Source organism: Urocampus carinirostris, chromosome 4, assembly GCF_059441175.1.
Source record: "Urocampus carinirostris isolate Australia breed hairy pipefish chromosome 4, RoL_Ucar_1.0, whole genome shotgun sequence".
Lineage (NCBI taxonomy): Eukaryota > Metazoa > Chordata > Actinopteri > Syngnathiformes > Syngnathidae > Urocampus > Urocampus carinirostris.
This window is the reverse complement of record NC_142352.1, coordinates 9,537,570-9,560,499: the sequence shown is the minus strand read 5'-3', so window position 1 is coordinate 9,560,499 and position 22,930 is coordinate 9,537,570. Positions and strand designations below refer to the sequence as shown.

Here is a 22,930-nt window from a genome sequence, read left to right as displayed (position 1 = left end):
AATGATATTTGGAACGATGCATTTGAGTGATTGGTGACATCGTATAGACACCGTTTCCGTACATGTCTGAGACACGTATTTGCTTCTTTGCAAGCTTTGGGAATGTTTAGGGGGTAATGAGTTTGACTGAACTATCTGACTGTTTTGTCCACGTTCCCATTGTAGCGCCTTATAATCCGGTGCGCCTTATGTACGGAAAAAATAGGACCAAAAACTATTTTTTGGGGGTGCGCCTTATAGTTTGGAAAATACGGTAATACATTTTTTGACACCTTTTTTTAAATATATACATTGCCTCACTTGTATTTAACAGGGTTCATACAGGGCTTGAAATCCTTGAAAATATACGTGTGGCTCTGCAAAATTCACGATTCACACCGGGTTTTCTTTTTAATAGTACAGGAGAAATTGGGAAAAGCTAGAAAAATCCCTACACGCTATATGTCACTGTATGGTGTAGTGCTACAGAATCACAAGGAACAATACAAACTACAAAGACACAAATTGACCTAGATGCACCATTTCACTTCTCTTTCCCCCTCAGCCTTTTTGAAAATTTTGGGTGACTCAAAGTGATCAAAACCGTTTATCATCGCTTACGGCGATTCATATCGGCTTTTATGTCCTGTTGCTAGCGGGAATGTTCCTTTGCTCAAGCTAAAGACAATTTGAATCTTTCAAATTGTGTCCAGTGGTTGTATTTTAGGTTTATGTAGTGAGATTTATTTGAATGTACACACGCCGACGTGCTCTTATGAGACAGTGGCCTCTAGTGGGGATTTATTATACACTGTTACAGTTTTCAATTCTGATGAGATCCAATACAAAATAAGGAACTGGTTTTAAATTTCTTTTACTATAATTCCTTTTTTTTTTCCCCCACTGCAACAGTGTGTGTAATTTGATCACGATATACTGTTATATTGTATAGTGCAATCAATAAAAGTGCTCATAAGCACAAGGGAGAGTACAAATCACGGAGAGTCAAAGTGAACAATTGTTTGGGGATACAACAGCAGCAAGATGCTGAACAATTATGCCAGCTACATTCGTGTGAAGGTCACGTTATGTAAAGTGAATGCAAATTTTGAAAGTGTAATTTAAGCACAGTCAATTGGAAATATTTGTGTTTGTTAATGCAATTAAAAAAATAGATTTTGTATGACAAATGTTTAAAAATATATCTGAGAAAGGTGTAAAATTGTTATCAGAGCTTTGCTTGGCCCTAGCTAACTTAGAAGCTAACTCAGGTGGCCCCCCAAGGTAATTGAATTTCAGACCCCTGTGCTCCAGCACCCCCGCGACCCTACTGAGGAGATAACTTGAGCTACTTTTACTGTGATCTAAAGTACGAACACTTAAAATGGTCATCGGATTAACTAAAACGGTCATCTTAAGTCTAATTATAATCGTTATATACACCGATTACAAAAGACACAAAAGACAAAGACACAACAATAAACCAACTTCTGCGTTATTGTAGAGTAGCGGTCAAAACCGACAACACAAGCGTTCCTACCTTTATACACCTACCTACAAATGAATGTGTGCCACCCCATGGATAAAGCAATTCAATAACACACATTCAAGTATTATGATAAAAAAAGGTCTCACGATTGCCACAATACCACTTTTGTAAATATTAAAAAAAAAACACTTGACTTCTTCTCATGTATAATCCTGCTGTAATCTGTATTTCCTTTTTCAGTTCAAGTTCCCGGCCCGGCCCCAAATCTGCAGGCCACATCAACGACGCCGACTTCTGTCACTCTGAGTTGGGAGAAACCACTCACAGGCAATGGAGAGGTCCTCACCTACAAGTTATACTACACTGACAAAAGCATTGGGAATGAACAGGTGTGTTACAAAGCTTCAGATGAGCTTCTTTGAGGAGTTTGGGAGGGTTCCTTAGTTTACATTACAATATCATTGTAGTAATATTATTATATTTACAAATATATTCAGATTTCAGATTTCAGATTTACTTTATTGTCATTCGTATACACGTGTATACAGAACGAAATGTCGATACATCTGACCCGCACAGTTACTTTGAACGTCAGCCGGGATAGATAAGATGAACCATGTCTTCGTCAGAATTTTAGCGCAGCAGTTCGTCATCTCGCGGTTCGATGCCACTTCCAGTTGTTAAATGGTCCAGTTTATTGTCCAGAGAGCGAACGTTGGAGAATGGATGGGAGAGGCGTTTAGCCTTTAGCCTAGCTGTTAGCACGGCCCGACAACCTCGCTTCCTCGTCTGGCGGTCACGCCCTGTCTTGCCACTCTGCTTCGCTGCTTTGTAGGCCGCTGGCTCTTGTTGACATAGCAGTCCGTGGTTAATAAACACTCCCGAGTGGTCGTAGCACCGAGCGCTTGATGTCTGGATGATCGCATATCCAGCAAAAAAAAAACTGCGATCGTATCTTAATCTGCAGTTCGAGCCGACTTTGTGCGCCGTCAAAACTGAGTCGAAGACTGGGTCTTATGGCCGACGTGTAAAAAACTGTTGCGAGCCGATGCAGCCGCAGCCGAACAGGGGCGCCGCCATGATGTGAATGAATATGAATAACTCTTCCAAATAATTCTTAATAGACATATAATTTGCCCCTCCACATACAAGATTAATTTGCTCCCAAACCCGGCTTATATCTAGAATTTCTCTATTCTTAAACACATTTTTCACATAGGAAATTGAGTAATCCCTTGTTTTTATTCATAAGAATCCTGCGCTAGTAGAAACATTTATTAATGTAGTTACTTTTCTATGTATTTAGTAGATATCAGTGACATATATTATATACAACTGCAGTCAAACAAAAAAAACAAACACAGAACATAGAGTTCCAGTTGAATTAATGTTTTTTCTTGTCATTACACAATAGTACATTAGAACAGGAAGGCTTTTCTTTTCAGTATAAGAAAGCAATGTAGAGGGTGGCCGACTAGTCGCACGCCAACATCGGGGATTCTCGTATTGAGCCAGGTCTCTGAGCTGATTACAATTCAAAAGTCAGAATCGCAGTAGTTTACCGTGAGGTGTAGATCCAGGTCATCCATTTCATGGGTAATGGATCTGGCGTTAGTGAGATACATGCTTGACAGGTGTGGCGGTTTACGTAGCCTAGCCGCATTAGGCTAGACCTGCAGCCTTGTTATTGCTTTATCTCCAGACACCGCCTCAGTCTTTTCTCGGACCTGATAACAATCCACGGAGCATGTGGTGGTGATAACCCTTTGTTTAGCCCTCTTTTGATTTTATTTAAAATTGGATTGAATTGATGTATTTCTTTTTAATGTAACAAGTCGCCCAAATACTTGCTGTCGCCATGCATCACAGTTGGTTTTGTGAGACACATCGACTTGTGCGTCCACCCTGCTATTTGACTGGCAACATACACCAGCCTATCACAGTATGACACGCAGTCACGCCCACCAAACAAATACTCAAAGCCTTTCGCAACCAGCCTCTATCACAGCATTTACTTTGTGTTGTCTGCTGTAGAGCACAATGCACAGACGATAAAAGTTGACGAAATGTAAAGTGTGATACAACGAGGGAATACTGTCATTGCTTTCCAAAGCTGAGTACAGTAAATGTCTACAGGTAGCTGTGCCATTGTAGTAAAAATTTGAGGGTTAAGCATTTAGTCAGGCCCTGCAGCTGCCACACTCAAGTGAGTGAGGTATTCAAAAACCTTTCATATGATAGATAATGAATGAATCGTCATCCAGTGCATTAAGTAATGCTGCCTCAGCTCCCTGGAGAAAACCGCCTGAGATGAGCTGGTGCAAACTAGGAAGTAGAGAGGCCTGCAAAGAAATGACCTCTAACACTATAGTGGCAAAAGGAAATGATGACATACTGTATCCCTTTATGCATTTTTTAAGCATTGCTGCAGACTAGAGTCACACCCGAGTAAATACGTTATAATTAGGCTTCTGTGGAAGCATTGTTATGTCGACAAACTTAGGAGTGGATGCTAATGGCTTTGAAGTAATTTAGGACACGCTGATTGGCCTAGTTAGCGAAGCGAAACTTGAGAGAAAGCGTTAACTGCAGTTCGAAAGTCGGAATTGAGATTAGATTGATAAGCAGCATCATGCCGGTTTATTTTATGTCACTTTTAAGTCAGTTCATCATCTAGTGGAGATAGTATTATGTTTGGTTGAGATAAAAAGCAGTCTAAGCTTGAAAATGAAAACAAAAATGACTTTGCTGAAACTACAGTTTGCTCAATAGATAGATGGCTAAATAGATGGATACTTTATTCATCCCCGTAGGGAAATTCACACTTCCAGCAGTATCCTTGCGTTGTTTATTACCAGATTAACAGGATGGCTTCGGGGTGCTGTGTTGTAGTTTAGCAACAGCGGAGTGGATGAAGTCACACGCTAGGCCAAAAGTTCGACGTCCCTGCAGCAGATGGAAATCTTTGTGCCCAGGGTTACACCACCTTGTGTTCACGTAGATAGCGAGCCCACCTCCTCTGCGCTTCCCGCAGGCTTTTGTGTCTCTGTTTGCCCTAACAGCGCTGAAGCCGGTTAGCTCCATGTTAGCGTCCGGGACGCAGTAAACAGTAATCGCTCATTTTTCATGGGTGTTGCTTTCCAAAAAGGTCCCTCGATATTCAAAACCTGCCAAGTAAGAACCTTTATTTCTTTTTTTCTTTTTTTTTTCCTTTTTCCTACTTTGAAAGAATAGAAAAAAATCAATGTTGGAGTGCACCTACGTGTCATTAAATCTCAGTTATATGCACCTGCTCTGTGATGGGCTTCGAGGTCTGTGAAAGGAGATAGTGGCGAACAGACAACATTGTGAAGACCAAAGCACACACCAGGCAGGTCCGGGATTAAGTTGTGCAAATGTTCAAGAATACAACAAATCCAATTTACAGGCTCATGTATTTGTACTTGACAAATAACTTTTGCACTGTAAAATTATAATTTTAATTATAATCTTGCCACTTTATTGAAAAAATGTTTTAAGGACATGGTTTACTTTACTTCACAAGATTTTTTTTTCACAAGACTTTTGCTTTATATGGAAAACTTTTTAAAAAAATTTACTTTTTGGTCGGCAACCCACTGGTCATACATTTCCAAAGAAGAAAAGAGCTTTTGGGTTCTCCAGGGTTAAAACCACATTTTAAATCTAAGTTTCTTGTCTTTTGTAATTCATATTTTCAAGGCTCATGTTTTTATGTATGTGTTCTAGGATTTGGACGTTGACGGGCCGTCATACACCATGACCGGGCTGAAGAAAAACACGCAGTACAGTTTTCGTGTGGTGGCCAACAACAAGCACGGTTCAGGGGTCTCCACTGATGATATTCTGGTCCGCACATTGTCTGACGGTCAGTGGAAACAAAATTGTACTAGGTTACCTTACTTCACAGGGAAGTCCAAGATGTACAGTGCTTTGGCAAAGTATAACCAATAACCTTTTGTCATATTGTCACATTTCAGGCTTCAAACTTAAAGCTAAAATGTGTTTTAAGAATCAACATGTGAGACAAATTTGTGAAGTGCAATCAAATTATTTTACTTTACAATGAAAAAAAAAGACCTCCTGTTCTCTCAGTTCGCTGATGACCTACGAATGATCCGATATCGTCCCAAATGACTAACAATGTTGCAGTGCACCTACGCGTCATTAAATCTCATTTATATGCACCTGCTCTGTGATGGACTTTGAGGTCTGTGAAAGGAGATACTGGCGAACAGACAATATTGTAGAACACACCAGGCAGATCCGGGATTAAGTTGTGCAAATGTTAAAACAGGAATGGTCTATAAGAAGTTTTTGCAGCATTTACACAGCTCCCGTGGAACTTTGCGAGCATATTAAAAAAAAATATCAAAATGGAGAGAGCAGTAAACCCATCCAAACCTACCAAAACCTGTTTGACCCTCTAAACTTTCTGCCCAAACAAGGGGAAAACTAACCAGAAAAGCAACAAAGCATTCCATGATCCAATGGACTACCTGCAGGCATATACAGCTGAGATGCGACAACTTGTGCAGAAGACAACAACAATTAGTTGTCTTCTGCATGAATATGCTTCTTATGGAAGATACGTTAGAAGAAAGCCCTATCTGAAATATACCATGAAGAGGCCTGTTTGGCATTTGCAAAAAGCCGCATGGGAGAAATAAATGATATGTACAGATGACTCAAAGGTTTAACGTTTTGGGCTAAATGCAAAGCTTTATGTTTAGAGCAATGTTTCCCAAACTTTCGCAGGTTGGCGCCCCCTTGGCTCCCCAGTGTATTACTAGCGCCCAAGTGATGTACCGCCCGTCTTCGGCACAAGCTTCGTTTCCTTCTCGTTTGTTGACTCTGGGACTGTGTTTACAGAGTCCACCATGACACTCAATGAGCTCACACGGTGGGTGTGGCATAGTGTGGTGCTTGCAAACTTTGAATCACGTTTATTCGCTTGTGTTATTATTAAAACTTCCCTCTGATTGGTCGGCGTTTTAAAAACTCGAACAGTAACAATTGTGGTGGGCCAAAACTCCATCACTCACGACAAAACCTTGAAAAGATCGCAGTGCTGTGCGGTTTCACAACCACACTGTGTTCAAACTTCTGACTTTGGACTTCCGCAGCAAAAGAAGGTTGTACAAAGTATTCACCTAAAGAGGGCAATGTTTTTGCAATGTGTACTTTTCATTTTTTAAAGCACAATATAAAATGTTAAACACATTTGGTTTCTTTTGACGATATTGTCTCACATGTCGATTCTAATATTTTGAAAACATTTTGAGTTTTGTATCTATAGTATAAGGTCTGAAATATGGCAATATGTCAAAACGTTCTTGGCGGGGCAATACTTTTGATATTTTGATATTAGTCTCTCGGCAGCACGTGGAAAATGACTCAAACAAGGAGGTTGGTTAAGACAGGTAGAACTTTTCGCTTCATATTCCACAAATGTGGGTGTAACCATGATTATGTGATTGACTAGTTTGGCACCATAGTACATTTTTTTGGTTGACTTCTGTGAGAAGTTTCTTTTTATGAGGTAGTTCTTCTGTTCACAGACTAAAGTGGAACCACAATAATAAAATACCTTTAAAGTCAAGTCAAATTTATTTGTGTTGCTCCTAAATAAGTCTCAAATGGCCTCACATACCCACAGTTGACAGATTTAACGGATATTATAAACTCCTTTCACTGAGGCAGTCAATCAAAGCTAAGAATTATTCTCTCCATAAAGGCAGCAATTTTTATGCAGCCCTTGTATTGATTTTGTGAGTCTTGCTTTTTTTTCAATGCTTATAAAGTTGTCTTCTCCCTCGCAGTGCCAAGTGCCCCTCCTCAAAATTTCACTCTGGAGGTGCAAAACTCAAAGGTAAGTTATGTTTGAAAGGTTTTCTTGTTTTATTTTAAACTCTGAGCAGAAGCTGCTCGTGTGTGAAAACAAATTGCCTGCCAATACTTGAGAACAAACCAGTGTTGTTTATGTACAAATGTATGAGAGGCCATTTTAAAAGTCACACTTGTTTTCACATACATTGTCATACTTTCACATGTACACACCTGTAGTCTCATGCAGACACAGTTATACGCATCCACAAACACTACTATGATCTCTCATACAGACTAATATAATCTCCCACACATATTACTATACTTTCATATACACATTACTTTACACTCTCTCAGTTACTACTATACTCTCTCTCACACACTACTATGCTTTAACACACATTCTACAAACTCACACACATACTACTACGCTTTGACACAAATACTACTATACTCTCACATAAATTTAACCATACTGTCACATAAATGTTTATACCTTCACATACACACCACGATACTTCCCCACACACACTACATTGACTCAGACACACTGTTATACTCTCTCACACACACTACAATGCTTTAACACATATTCTACAAACTCAAACACATACTACTACCGTTTGACACAAATACTACTATACTCTCCCACACATGTTATTATACTTTCATACACACACTACTTTACGCTCTAACAGTTACTACTATACTCTCACACACACACTACTGTGCTTTAACACACGTTCTACAAACTCACACACATAGTACTACGCTTTGACACAAATACGATTATACTCCCCCACTCATATTACTATACTTTCATACACACACTATGCTTTCACAGTTACTACTATACTCTCTCACACACTCTACTATGCTTTAAAACACATTCTACAAACTCACACACATACTACTATGCTTTGACCCAAATACTACTATACTCTCACATAAATTTAACCATACTGCCACATAAATGTTTATACCTTCACATACACACCACTATACTTCCCCACACACACTACATTGACTCAGACACACTGTTATACTCTCACACACACTACTATGCTTTAACACACATTCTACAAACTCAAACACATACTACTACCGTTTGACACAAATACTACTATACTCTCCCACACATGTTATTATACTTTCATACACACACTACTTTACGCTCTAACAGTTACTACTATACTCTCACACACACACTACTGTGCTTTAACACACGTTCTACAAACTCACACACATAGTACTACGCTTTGACACAAATACGATTATACTCCCCCACTCATATTACTATACTTTCATACACACACTATGCTTTCACAGTTACTACTATACTCTCTCTCACACACTCTACTATGCTTTAAAACACATTCTACAAACTCACACACATACTACTATGCTTTGACCCAAATACTACTATACTCTCACATAAATTTAACCATACTGCCACATAAATGTTTATACCTTCACATACACACCACTAAACTTCCCCACACACACTACATTGACTCAGACACACTGTTATACTCTCACACACACTACTATGCTTTAACACACATTCTACAAACTCAAACACATACTACTACCGTTTGACACAAATACTACTATACTCTCCCACAAATGTTATTATACTTTCATACACACACTACTTTACGCTCTAACAGTTACTACTATACTCTCACACACACACTACTGTGCTTTAACACACGTTCTACAAACTCACACACATAGTACTACGCTTTGACACAAATACGATTATACTCCCCCACTCATATTACTATACTTTCATACACACACTATGCTTTCATAGTTACTACTATTCTCTCTCACACACTCTACTATGCTTTAAAACACATTCTACAAACACACACATACTACTATGCTTTGACACAAATAATTCTATACTCTCACATAAATTCTACCATACTGCCACATAAATGTTTATACCTTCACATACACACCACTATACTTCCCCACACACACTACATTGACTCAGACACACTGTTATACTCTCACACACACTACTATGCTTTAACACACATTCTACAAACTCAAACACATACTACTACCGTTTGACACAAATACTACTATACTCTCCCACACATGTTATTATACTTTCATACACACACTACTTTACGCTCTAACAGTTACTACTATACTCTCACACACACACTACTGTGCTTTAACACACGTTCTACAAACTCACACACATAGTACTACGCTTTGACACAAATACGATTATACTCCCCCACTCATATTACTATACTTTCATACACACACTATGCTTTCACAGTTACTACTATACTCTCTCACACACTCTACTATGCTTTAAAACACATTCTACAAACTCACACACATACTACTATGCTTTGACACAAATAATTCTATACTCTCACATAAATTCTACCATACTGCCACATAAATGTTTATACCTTCACATACACACCACTATACTTCCCCACACACAATACATTGACTCAGACACACTGTAATACTCTCTCACACACACTACTATGCTTTAACACACATTCTACAAACTCACACACATACTACTACGGTTTGACACAAATACTACTATACTCCCCCACACATATTACTATACTTTCATACACACACTACTTTGCGCTCCCACAGTTACTACGATACTCTCTCACACACACTACTATGAATTAACACACATTCTACGAACTCACACGCATACTGCTATGCTTTGACATAAATACTACTATACTCTCCCACACATATTACTATACTTTCATACACACACTACTTTACACTCTAACAGTTACAACTATACTCTCTCACACATACTACTATGCTTTGACACAAATACTACTATACTATAACACACATTCTACCATACTCCTACATAAATGTGTATACCTTCACTTACACACCACTACACACTACTTTGACTCAGACACACTGTTATACTCTCTCACACACACTACTATTCTTTCTCACATTAACCATTAAAATTGCCATTATTAATAGGGGTTTTTCACACTTAGAGAGGCGAAGTGATGTAACCACTAAATGTTGTTTTACTTTGCGTACTTTTGGTAACCTTGGTGATGCACACTGACCTGTGTGAATATGTCGTACAGCTCGACGTCAAACTGGAGTTGCACCTAGTAGCGTAGTATTTGTGAGAGAGTATAGTAGGATACGTGCAAGAGTATAGTAGAATGTATTTGACTTAAGTATGTTAGTGTCGGTATGAGAGTTTAGTAGTATGTGTGAGGGAATATAGTAGAGTGTGAGAGAGTATATTGGTGTTTGTGCATAATTACAAGGAGCGTAGTCGTGTATGTGTGAGAGCAACTATGATTTACTTCTCAAACGGCCTTTAAAACATGATTAGATTCTTGGCAGAGACCCCAAGCCCAGCTGTTTAAGAGGGTGTGCATACCCTTATCAATCATCTGAACAGCAGCAGGCCTCAGAAGTATTTTTTTCCATCCGTATTAAGGTCAAAGACCGGCTGCTCAAAAGCATACTGCAAAAATTGGATCAGTGAGTGTAAAGCGTTGCAGAGAAGCAAGAGTTGCAGAGTCCGACTTCTCATCTCATCTCATTAGCTGCACCGCTTATCCTCAGCAGGGTCGCGGGGGTGCTGGAGCCCATCCCAGCAATCATCGGGCAGTGGGCAGGGGACACCCTGAACTGGTTGCCAGCCAATCGCAGGGCACACAGGGACAGACAACTCACTCGCTCATTCACACCTACGGACAATTTGCACCGGCCAATCCACCTGAAATGCATGTCTTTGGAATGTGGGAGGAAACCGGAGAAACCCACGCAAGCACGGGGAGAACATACAAACTCCGCACAGGAAGTCCGGTAGCTGGATTTGAACCCAAACAGGAGGTTCCCAAGACCTTAGAACTGTGCCGCACACGCGCTAACCACTGCGCCACCGTGCTGCCAGAGTCCGACTTAATTTATGATTTTATTTTCAATGTAACAAACCGCTAAATTACTATCTATAGTTGTGATCAGCAGTTTTTTTTTTTGGGTGGGTGGACATACTGACTTGTGCGCCAGTCCTGCTTTTTGACTGACAGGATACATCAGCCTATCACAGTCACGCACACAGGCAGTCATGTCTAGCCAACGCACTCACACAGCCCTCCGCCCCTGTGATAGCATTTTCTGTGTGTTGTCTGCTGCAGAACAAAATAAGGATGGAAATCCACAAAATAGCAGAACCGCTAGAAGTAAACCGCAATACAGCAAGGGTTTACTGCATTGCACATCTTCTAATCGTAAACTGCATTGGTATTTTTTGTTTGCTCTCACTGAGCGACGGATACAATTTTCTGGGGATGTTTTGTACTCATAATACGTGAGCCCCAACATAGAAACGGAGGTCCTAGGAAACGGTGCATGCGCCGACTGCAAATGTTGGCAAGGTTGTTCAATGCTGCTCTCAGGCTAAGTGAGAGAGAAGTGTCCAAGCAATGCGCAAAAAGAAGCTCTTCAATAATCCTATCACACCCGAGCAGCTTGTGAGGGAACTGGCCACCCGTGTTGAGAGTCAACTGAGGCTTGAATGCTACAAAATAATGGACACTGATGAACATTCTTAAAGGAGTCATTTGTTAAAAGACCAGGATCGTCATGTGTTTAGTACAAATTTGTCAAACATGTGGCACGTGGGCTGGATCAGGCACTTCCAAATTCTAAAGCATTAGCTCGGGAGGTGGAGCACTCGTCTTGGGATCGATTTCCGGCTCCTCCGTGTTATATGTCAAAGTCTCTTTTGGCAAGACACTGAATCCCTAATGCCCCCGATAGCAGGTAGTTGCCTTGCACGGCTGACGCTGCTTTATGTTAGTTAGTGTGTAAAAAGGAAAAGTGTGAAGCACATTGTAAAGCTTTTTGGGAGGTTTTTATTGACTTTGAAAGCGCTATATAAATGCAGACTATTTACATTTACATTTAAATATGTCCACTGGATGTCACCAAAGCAAACCGACCATTATAGCTGAATTTGCTGACTATCATTTATCAACCAGAGAACTGTTGAAGAAACAAACCATCCGGATGTTATTGTACTCCATAAAGTCATGGACGCGCTGTTTGTAAAGACTCTTTGAACACAGTTGGGGCAGCACAGCGGCGCAGTGGTTAGCGCATGTGCGGCACAGTTCTGAGGTCGTGAGATCAAACCTTCCTGTGTAGAGTTTGCATGCTCTCCTCGTGCTTGCGTAGGTTTCCTCCGGGCACTCCGGTTTCCTCTCACATTCCAAAACCATGCATTTCAGGTTAATTGGCCATTGCAAATTGTCCCTCGGTGTGAATGAGCAGGTGAGTTGTCTTTCTTTGTGTGCCCTGCGACTGGCTGGCAACCAGTTCAGGGTGTCCCCTGCCCACTGCCCGAAGATAGCTGGGATGGGCTCTAGCGCCCCAGAGGCCCTACTGAGGATAAGCGGTGCAGATAATGGTTGGATGGATGGATGAACCCAGTTGGGCATTGTTAAGACCTGCTTATTGGAGAAAATACTCTACTTTCAACTTTTTAAAGTCACCTCAAATGGCGCACACTACCTTTAAAGCAATACGATTGATAGCATTTGATCGTCTTTGCAAAACTTTGAAGTAGCTTTAGCTCATTTCTATAATAGATATGTAATCTAAGAGAAATTGCGAAATTTAGGTTAAATGTTTTCATGAAAAAAGAAATAAAGGCCGGAAAAATATGTTTAAATTATTGAAACAATCATTCAAATTATTTGCATTTATATACCCTTGAGTGTTTGTGGTATTTTTTGTCACTTTCCTATTTTCATGCATTTCCCTGACTTAAATAAACTGTAGTGGAAATTCAATCAAGTGTTGTTTTCCACTTTTTTGGTTTCAAATGCAAAGAATAACTTTTAGTCAAAGGGAAGACAAATATCGAAAAAAGCAAAACCTCATAAATCATTTTAAAATAAAATCTTACACTCCTCATTCATAACCTGAATTTAATCGTGAGCCTTTGAAAGATCGCCAGTTATAAACTTTATTTTTTCTGCCATTAATTTACTTGTTCGGACCCTGTGAGCATGGTTTTTCTACTACGTTGCCCCTAAGCTAAAACGAGTTTGACACCCATTCTTTGTTCCTATGGTAACAAGCCCAATTTAGGTGTTAAACAAGTAACCGGCTCGCTGAATGTAGATTGAATGTTATGCTTCCGTAACTTATTTATTTTTATGACTTTTATTGGTGTCAGTTGAAATTTGCGCCAAAAAATAGGCAAATGCACCTGGCCTGAGCTGTGGTTGTTCATGTCAAACCAGAACTATGTATTCATGATCCTGTATATGTTAAATTTCCAGCGGGGCCGGAACAGAGCATGTGGGACCTGCTCAGCCTTTTGTGCATCAGGGTGACAGTAGGGGAGCATTAATTAACTCCACGCTCCCGCCGAGCTACCCCCCACCTGTCTCTTTAAACACACTCACAATTCCGAATATATTAATCCCAGCGTGTAGTGTGGGCCTTCGAGCAAAATTCCCACATGGGGTTCTCATGTTGGTGTTTTTGCCTGCACGCCACTGTCAGATCCATATAAAGGAGCTCACCTTTGGTTCTTGTTTTCCACAACATTGCACCATCTCGGTTAGCCAAAGGTTGTTTTTTTCCCATAAATTATATGCTATCGAGTCATTGACTGACATCCCGCAACATGATGTAAATATTTTGCTGATGGACTGGTATCAGTAGGATAGGTCCAACTACTGGAGGGCAGAAAAACAGTAAATAAAGACCCAGGCCAAGTTTTTCACAGTATGCAAATATATTGAAAAACCAAATGAAAATGTACAGAGATAGAAACAAAAACAAAGGAATATTTACAACCCGCAGTCATAAAATAAGAAATCGATGTACAGACGCCCCCCTACTTACAACCATTCGACATACGATGTCGGGATGTCGAAAAATATCCGGACATTGCTGTAAGTTAGATTTTGTATTGTTTAATATCTCTTGCATCCATTCAATATGGTTGATGTAAAGTGTAAAGAAGAGGCGAGCCGTTTCATTTGAAATGGGGGTGGAATAAGAAAGCTTGATGCGGTTGAGAAAAGGATCGGAGCACTTTTTTTCGGCCACTTTTTACCACCGAGGGGGACCTCTTGAGTGCTTCTTCCAAAAGTAAGTGAAACTTAACTTTATTTATCTTTGTAGAGCATATTATTTTATGAAATTTTTATTTTTTAGTACAAAACAATACAGGTTACTTAAACATACAAAATATAGCACTGAAGCTACTTACTAATGAATTCAACTTATGAACGATTGTCCGGGATCTCCTTTGTAACTAGGGCAGCGTCTGTACATAATTTATTTGTCAACCAAACCCCAGAATGGCTGTTCCCCCAGTCTGACTTCATGGTGATATATAAACCAAGCGCCAGTGTCCTTTGATTTATAGGTTCACTTAATTAATGTCCACAGCGCAATTGGTCGGAGGAAACTTTGTTTGTGGCCATGTTGAGTATGTGAGAGAATGAAATGAAATGATCTGCATTTATATAGCGCTTTTCAATGACTTCCCAAAGCTTTACAATGTGCTCCACATTTCCCAATAGCGGCCTTGCAGCCATGTATGTTATTGGGGGTATTAGGGGTTCAGTGTCTTACCCAAGGACACTTCGACATGTAACACGGACGAGCCGGGATTCGAACCGGGATCCCTTGATCCCAAGACGAGCGCTCTACCTCCTGAGCTACTGCCGCCCCAGAATGAGTGATAGGCTCGAGCACCTTCTACCAGACCAGGTTTCTCAGGAGGTGGACAGGAAGGGGCATTCTTAGGCTCTTTGCCTAAATTTTCAGCCCGCCATTCATATGATTGAAGTCCAAAGTAGGGAATCTGGCCTACATAGACCAAAAAATTCCAAATAAGTTACAGCTAACTTTAGCATAGCAAATGTTATAGCGGAAAACATCCAGATTAGTAGTTGAACTGCTTTATATTACATTTCAACCATGTTTTAGCATGCTAATTATTAGCCCATCAACATAATTGATTGTAGCACAGAAACAGTATCTGTAAACAAAAACAGTGTTCATGATAGCACTAGCATCGGTTAGCATTTATCTAATGCTAATAGCAACCATTCAAACTCACCAATTGAGTTGGTCATACAGTATACAAACAGGTGCCCAAGAAATGGTTTAGCTCTTAAATGTGCTTCTAGGGTCAAATCCCTCTAGCGCAGGGGTGTCAAACTCATATTAACTCGGGGGCCACACGATAGAACAAACATTCTGTCTGGGGCCGGACTAGTGGATCAAAGAGAAAGAAAAAGAGAGATAAAGAAATAAGAGAAAGAGGGAGGGAAAATGAGAGAGGGCAGGACACAGAAATAAAAACAGAGAGAGAGAGAGGGAGCGTGAGAAACAAAAGAGATAAAAGGTCATGAGAGAGGGGTAAATGAAGGTGAAAGGAAGAAAGAAATCCAAAGAGAAATAGAAAGACAGAGGGAGAGAAAAGAGAAAAGAAAGCGCGAAGGGTAGAAGAGAGAAAGAGAAAAGGAGAAAAGGAAGTTAGAGCAAAAGAAGTTAAAAAGACACAGAGAGAGAAAGAAACAAAGAGCAACAAAGGAAGAGAAAAAGAGACACAGAGAGTGAAAGACAGAGACAGAGTGGGAGAAAAGGGGTGAGAGAGAGAGAGAGAGAGAGAGAGAGAGAGAGAGAGAGAGAGAGAGAGAGAGAGAGAGAGAGAGAGAGAGAGAGAGAAAGAAATACAAGTACAGTGTCTTTGTTCGAGGCACCAGCTTTGGCAACATCAAGTTGACCTATTTCAACCTGCAGCTTGTTTTTCTCTTGCGCTTCTCTGAGTGTTGTCTCGCGGGCCGGATTCAATCCCTTAGCGGGCCTGATCTGGCCCGCGGCCGCCTGTTTGACACCTGTGCTCTAGCGCGTGACGACCCATGTAGATGATAGGTTCATGAACTGCGAGTCTTTGCGTGTGTTAATGACGTACGGTTGAAGCCCCACAAAGCCAGGTGTACCACGTGACTATTTCAGGAAATGATTCGCTAGGTTGTGTGTAGTTCGAGAGAAAAGCGCCAAATAAACACTATGGATTCCCCTTCACTTGGAAGCAAAACATCATTTTGATACCTCAATCCATTAAGACTAAACCACAAATGTCACGGAGAATTAAACAGTTGAGGTGCAAAATGAATCGTCCTCACAGTTGAAAGTCTTCTTCAGGACTGGAAATCATAGAGATATATGCTTCAAATTCTATACAGACTTCATACCTGATTCTTCAGTACCACGTGAAAATTTTGTTCAAAATTAGGTAATGTTCTCAGCAAAATAAGAAACCACCTGAGTCCAAAAACTTTAGAAAACACTTTTTTTCCAAATAAAAACAAATAAGCACTGTATTTTACCTCCCTTTTTCACATTTTGACTTGTTGCATAAGAATAAATATTTTTAAGGTAGGACAGAAACAATTCTGTTCAAATATATCTCATTTTGTATTCAGATCATGATTTACACCCTACCATGTTATTGCAGGGCATACATTTTTCTGTCCACACGATGGTATAGTCAAGTAAATGGATCATCTTGAAGCCCCTACGTGTGTGTGAAGTATTTCCCTGCAGGGCTTGACTGCTTTATGGGGCTTCATTTTTTTAATCACTAAAATTCAAGTATCAAGTATAGTATTGGGGTTGAAATCTTGTCAATACTTGAGACTGATCTTCAGCTGCTACTCCTTGGCTCTTTCTCACACAACTAAGGAGACCAAAGCCAGAGTAGTTTATATAGTGCATAGGAGACTGAAGAGTGAATAATTATAATCAGGAGCAGTGTGTCACGGTTGGCCATTGCCCTCACTTGGCCCCGCCTGTTTGGCGCCAGCTGCGGCTCGTTGCCCTCCTATTTAAACTCAGTGCTCTCATTCACTCCTTGTCAGTCCGTCAAAAAACCACTGCACTTGCAAGACCGTCCGGTATCCTGCCCGTGTATCCAGTATCCGGTATCGCTCCCGCCTGTCTCGTCCTGTCCGGTATCTTGCTCCAGTGTCCGGTGTCGACCTGGTCTGTCTTGTCTTGTCCTGTGTCTTGCTCCCGTCTCCAGTGTCCGGTATTGATCCTATCTGTCTCGTCCTGTCCTGTATCTTGCTCCCATCTCCAGTGTCCGGTATCGATCCCATCTGTCTCGTCCTGTCCGGTATCTTGCTCCAGTCTCCAGTATACAATATCAATCCCGCCTGTCTCGTCCTGTCCGGTATCTTGCTCCAGTGTCCGGTGTCGACCTGGTCTGTCTTGTCCTGTCCGGTATCTTGCTCCCGTCTCCAGTGTCTGGTATCGATCCCGTCTGTCTCCTCCTGTCCGGTATCTTGCTCCAATCTCCAGTATCCAATATCGATCTCGTCTGTCTCCTCCTGCCCGGTATCTTGCTCCAGTCTCCAGTATCCAATATAAATCCCGCCTGTCTTGTCCTGTCCGGTTTCTTGCACCGGTCTCCAGTATCCGTTATCGACCTCGTCTGTCTCATCCTGTCCGGTATCTTGCTTCAGTATCCGGTATCGATTCCGTCCGTCTCCTCCTGTCTGGTATATTGCTCCGGTCTCCACAATCCGGTATCGATCCCGTTTGTCTCATCCTGTCCGGTATCTTGCTTCAGTCTTCGGTATCCGATATCGATCCCGTTTGTCTCATCCTGTCTGGTATCTTGCCCCAGTATCCGCTATCTATCCCGTCTGTCCCGTCCGGTATCTACCCGTGTGTCCTGTATCGATCCCATCTGTTCAGTCCGGCCTCGATCTCGTCTGCCTCTGACTTCTCTGTCTCACTTCTTCCGCCCAGCGATCGCCCCTTCCCTGGTGTTTGTGTTCATGGGCATGACTGCCCCATTCCCGTAAAATAAAGCTTGTGTGAAAACGTTACGCGTCTGGGTCCTCAGTCGGTTCGGGTTCTGACATAGTGTCTTGTGCCAGGACGCATTCTGGGACTATTGGGACTGTGGGAAAAAAACTATTACAAAATGGAAAAAAAAGCCCTATTGGACTGGTTACATTTCTCCACTACTATTTAAAAACTTGTGAGATCTGTTTTAATTGAAAGCAGAAAACTTTTACTATTCAAAAATTGCAAACTTAGCATGTCTGCTTTATTATGTTTGAAGATACGTTTTAGGATGGGACCCAAAAAATGGGGTGAGGGTGGGCACATAAGTCATTATATGACACTTTTTTTCTATCGTTGACTCTCATTTGCCCTTTCCAGAGCATCATGCTCCGTTGGCAGCCACCGCCTTCCAATTCCCAGAATGGAGAAATCACCGGATACAAGATCCGATACCGTAAAGGATCGCGGAGAAGCGAGACAGCCGAGACCACCGGGGGGACACAGCTTTCCAAGCTTATTGATGGTAATAAACACTGACTGACTGGCTCTGGGAGGGTCAATGCAAGTAATAAACTAACTCTGGTGTCTGACAGTTTTAGATTCTGGGTATGTTCAGTTGTGCACTGATAAAACTAAGCATCTGGATTCAATCCCTGGATGTTTTTTGACCTTTAATTTGTTGTGGATTTCAGTCTTTTCCATGAGAAATGCCACAACAATAATTATAGTTCAAGGTTGAAATATTTACATCGCACCCACTATTTATGTTTTACTGACATTCTTTAACAGGGTTTGTATGGGCGCTTAAAATCCTTGAAAGTGCTTGAATTTAGTGTTTTAGTGTTTTTTAAGGCTTGAACAGTACTTGAATGTTGGGTAAAATACATGTAAATGCTTTAAATTGGTGCCATGTTTCACAAGTCTGCTTAGAAATCATGCTGACACTGCTCTCTGTTGGCTTTGCTTTAAGATTGTATTTATTTTCTCGTGGTCAACGGCAGTTAACATTAGTTTGTATGGCATGTCCCATGAAGCGTCATCGCCCCCCATGGGTCACGCCCATTAGGACAGGTGCATGCTACACCTAAACAGGGAACTATGGAACATGTATTAGTGCAAGGAGTTTGTATGCGTTACGGACATATTTTTTTCCCATGTGCTTATCATTCTAAGAACAAAAAGAAATGTGTGTGATACTGCTTTTAAAGGGGCAGTGTGTATTACTTAGCACCTGCTACTGCTAATAATAAGTAAACATACTATTATTTACATTTTAAAACACTCGTAGGTTGAGGATTTAGCATTTGTTTTACATAACAGGAGCCTCACCTAAAAAGATCTCACATAATTGTCCGACATCTTGCTGCTTCGGGTACCCTAAAACCCTTGAAAAATGGGGCATTTCGGTCATTTTGTGTCTCCGTGGTTTGTATTCTTTCTTGTGGTGTTTAGCACTTCTCTTCAGTTATACTATATTATATAGCGACATCTAGTGGGAAAACAATTCACAAGTCAAGTCATGTTTATTTGTATAGCCCTAAATCACGAGAATTCTCAAAGGGCTGTACATACTAGTCAAGTCATGTTTATTTGTATAGCCCTTAATCACAAAGAGTCTCAAAGGGCTGAACTCTTAGATACTCTTTGTGATTAAGCACTACAGATACATGATAATCGTGAGAAATCGCAAACAGGCTCTTCATAGCCTTGTTTTTTACAAAAACTTCAGCTCCTCATATACCGTTTATAGCTCTTGGAACACTTGGACTTGTTTTGGCCAGATTTTTACTAAGACGTTTCTTATTCTTCAGAATTGGGACCAAGTGGCCCGGGGCCATTTTAATTTATTATCGCATGAAAATCATCTTAACTTGTCTCAGTGGGTTTGCATGATATTGTTCCATTCCCCGCAGCTATCACCAAAATCAATCGGTGATTAATATTAGATGTTTGCTCAGCAACTTTCAAGTGGCGTGACCTCCCGCTGTGTACGGCATCAAAGAGAATATGCACTTAAAAGTTGATTCTATCCTTTTTTTCCCAAAGATCCGGAGGCATGAAAGAGAGAGAAGCTTGTGGGTTCAAATGCATTTAGAGCAAGATGTAGCCTCAGAGGCACGGGGCTTAGCAAACTTTAGAAACTTCCCCATGGGTGGCCTACAATACTCGATAGATTATCTGAGTACCAGTAACAAAATGTCTATGTAGACAGCAAATTTAACAACCTTACAATTTTTTTTTAATTTCAGATGAACAAAGCAGTAGATTTGTCAGAGGACGCTTATTTGTCAAGGCCTGAACCCAGGAGTTGAATCCTAATTTACACCTTTCTGACCGTCTTCTTTTTAATTAGTTAAGTCAATTCACATTTATTTGTATAGCACTTATCAGAGAGAGTCTCAGAGGGCTGCACAGGCCAAGTCAAGTCAAGTCATATTTATTTGTATAGCTATTAATCACAAAGAGTCTCAAAGGGCTGCACAGACCACAGATTATTGCAAACCACAGACTATTATGACACCATCCCCTAAAGCCTACATGAGGCCAAATGATACACAGATATTGTCAACATAAAATCTAGGTTATTCATATGCTATAGGATAGAAGTGTGTTTTAAGCTTAGATTTAAACATTTCCACTGAGGTTGCAGATCGAATCTCAGGGGGAAGAGCATTCCACAGCACCGGGGCCCGAATGGAGAACGCTCTCGAACCCGCGGATCTCTTCTTGGCTCTTGGGATCACTAGTAGACCAGTGTTTTTAGAGCGAAGAATCTGGACCGGAACATAGGGGGAAATTAAATCTGAAAGATATGAGGGAGCAAGTCCATGCATTATTTTGTATAATACCAACAGAACCTTGAAATCAAATCTTAAGTTTACAGGGAGCCAATGCAGGTTAGCTAAAATCGGGGTAATGTGATCCAACTTTCTTGTCTTAGTTAAAAGCCTCTTTGCAGCATTTTGTACCAGCTGAAGGCTCTTGATTTTGGACTTCGGGAGACCGGAGAGTAGTGCATTAGAGTCATCAAGACGGGAGGTAAAAAACGTGTGAATTATAATCTCTGCATCCAACTGAGACAGCATAGGGTGAATTTTAGCAATGTCACGAAGATGGAAGAAAGCTGTTCTAGTAATATTGTTAACGTGTGTTTGAAAGGACGGATCGGGGTCAAATATGACACCTACATTTTTGACTGAGTCACTCTGAGTGATATGGGTGATTTGTCAATAACAGTTGTAACATCCTTTTATCTGAAGCCTTGCTTGGAGGGAAGGGAAAACATAAAAATCCTGCATGAGGAAAACCAGAAACCTTGAGAAGGGGTGACATGTGAGGTATTTCCCCTTCCAGGATGATCAGGCTTCAATTGATTTTCTAAGAGCACCAATAGACAAAACATAGATAATATCAACAATAAACATAAGTAATAAATGAAATTGTGCAAAAAGTCAAAGACAGCAAAGACTGTTTCCCATCTTAGTCAGCCAGGCGATGCAGATGATGGCATGCCTCCGGTCCAGGTTCTGGTCCGCATTCCCATCCGGGTTTGTCCTTTTTCCTCACTCACCCACCAGCCAGGCAGCAGAAGAGGACAAATAAACAATAGTATGCGTTCAGCCTCTGTCTTAAGTCTGGATTTAAGCCCTTCCAATTAGGTTGCAGATCTTATCTCTGAGGCTGGGTGTCTCACAGCACAAGGACCAAAAGGAGAATACTCTCGAGCCTGCAAATTTCTTCTTGGCTTAGTCAGCAGCAGACCAGAAGTTTCACACATGTGAAGATTGGAGTGGCCTTTTGATGATTGGTTTGTCATTTGGACTGTGCTCAAAATAGTCCTTTTCTTACTCTCACCATTTTAATCGTAGAAAAAAAGAAAACCGCCAGCTTATGCGTGAAATTACTCCACTCCCCTTCAACTCTCACGCCTCATTTCCTCCAGCTTAGTGTGCTCCGTGGCTGAACACCCGGGGTAAAAGTAAGATAAAACCAAATAGGTGTGCTGAAAAAAATTACAAAGGCTATTTTAACTCAGTTGAACATTTTTAACACGTAGTTAATAAAGAAAATATTTATTTTAAACTTTTTAACCGCACCTCACTTATAAAACGTATCTTTCTCAAATGCTGCATACTTACCGTAAATTCCGGACTATAGAGCGCACCTGATTATAAGCTGCACCCACCACATTTTGGAGGTAAACCGATTTTGTACACACACAAGCCGCACCTGTATATTAGCCGCATGCGCCCACATTGAAAAAATGCAATACAAACACAAATTTAACCCATACCCGACACAGTCCAAAAAACGCAGCCGGCAAAATGAACGAAAAATGATACCGGTACTTAAGGTTTGATGCAGACCTTCAGAGTCCGGGTGCCCGTTGAAAGTAATCCAAGTAAAAAAGTGTATATTCCCAAAAGCTTTAATAATAATATTATAACTTTCATCCCAAACCGTGCCTGTGAAGGGTAGCAAAACGCTACTAGGAACACGCTCGCAACACAGTTGACGAGACTGCGTTGTCGATCGCGTTTAGCTTGAAAGTTGCGTCATGCGCCTTTCTTTTTGCAATTTGCATGATGAGGATATGGCTACGCTAATTTAATTTGTGCACAAACTAAGAAGTTGCTGTCTAAATCTTACCTTTTGTACTCGAGCGCCGCTGGCGGCCTTTAGAAAAGTTACATAAATTGGCCGCATCACTGAATAAGCCGCAGGGTTCAAAGTTTG

The 22,930-nt window shown here is 40.9% G+C and overlaps 1 protein-coding gene across 9 annotated transcripts in view; it reads left to right on the top strand.

Moving 5' to 3' along the window:
* Positions 1-22,930, top strand: part of neo1a (neogenin 1a) — a 267,525-nt gene that overhangs the window by 202,591 nt on the left and 42,004 nt on the right. For all 9 annotated transcript variants that reach the window (XM_088333606.1, XM_088333605.1, XM_088333603.1 and 6 more), the window contains exons 10-13: positions 1,709-1,857; positions 5,216-5,354; positions 7,309-7,358; positions 18,572-18,716. In XM_088333606.1, the coding sequence (XP_088189732.1) occupies positions 1,709-1,857; positions 5,216-5,354; positions 7,309-7,358; positions 18,572-18,716 (483 nt within the window). The remainder of the gene's footprint in view (positions 1-1,708; positions 1,858-5,215; positions 5,355-7,308; positions 7,359-18,571; positions 18,717-22,930) is intronic.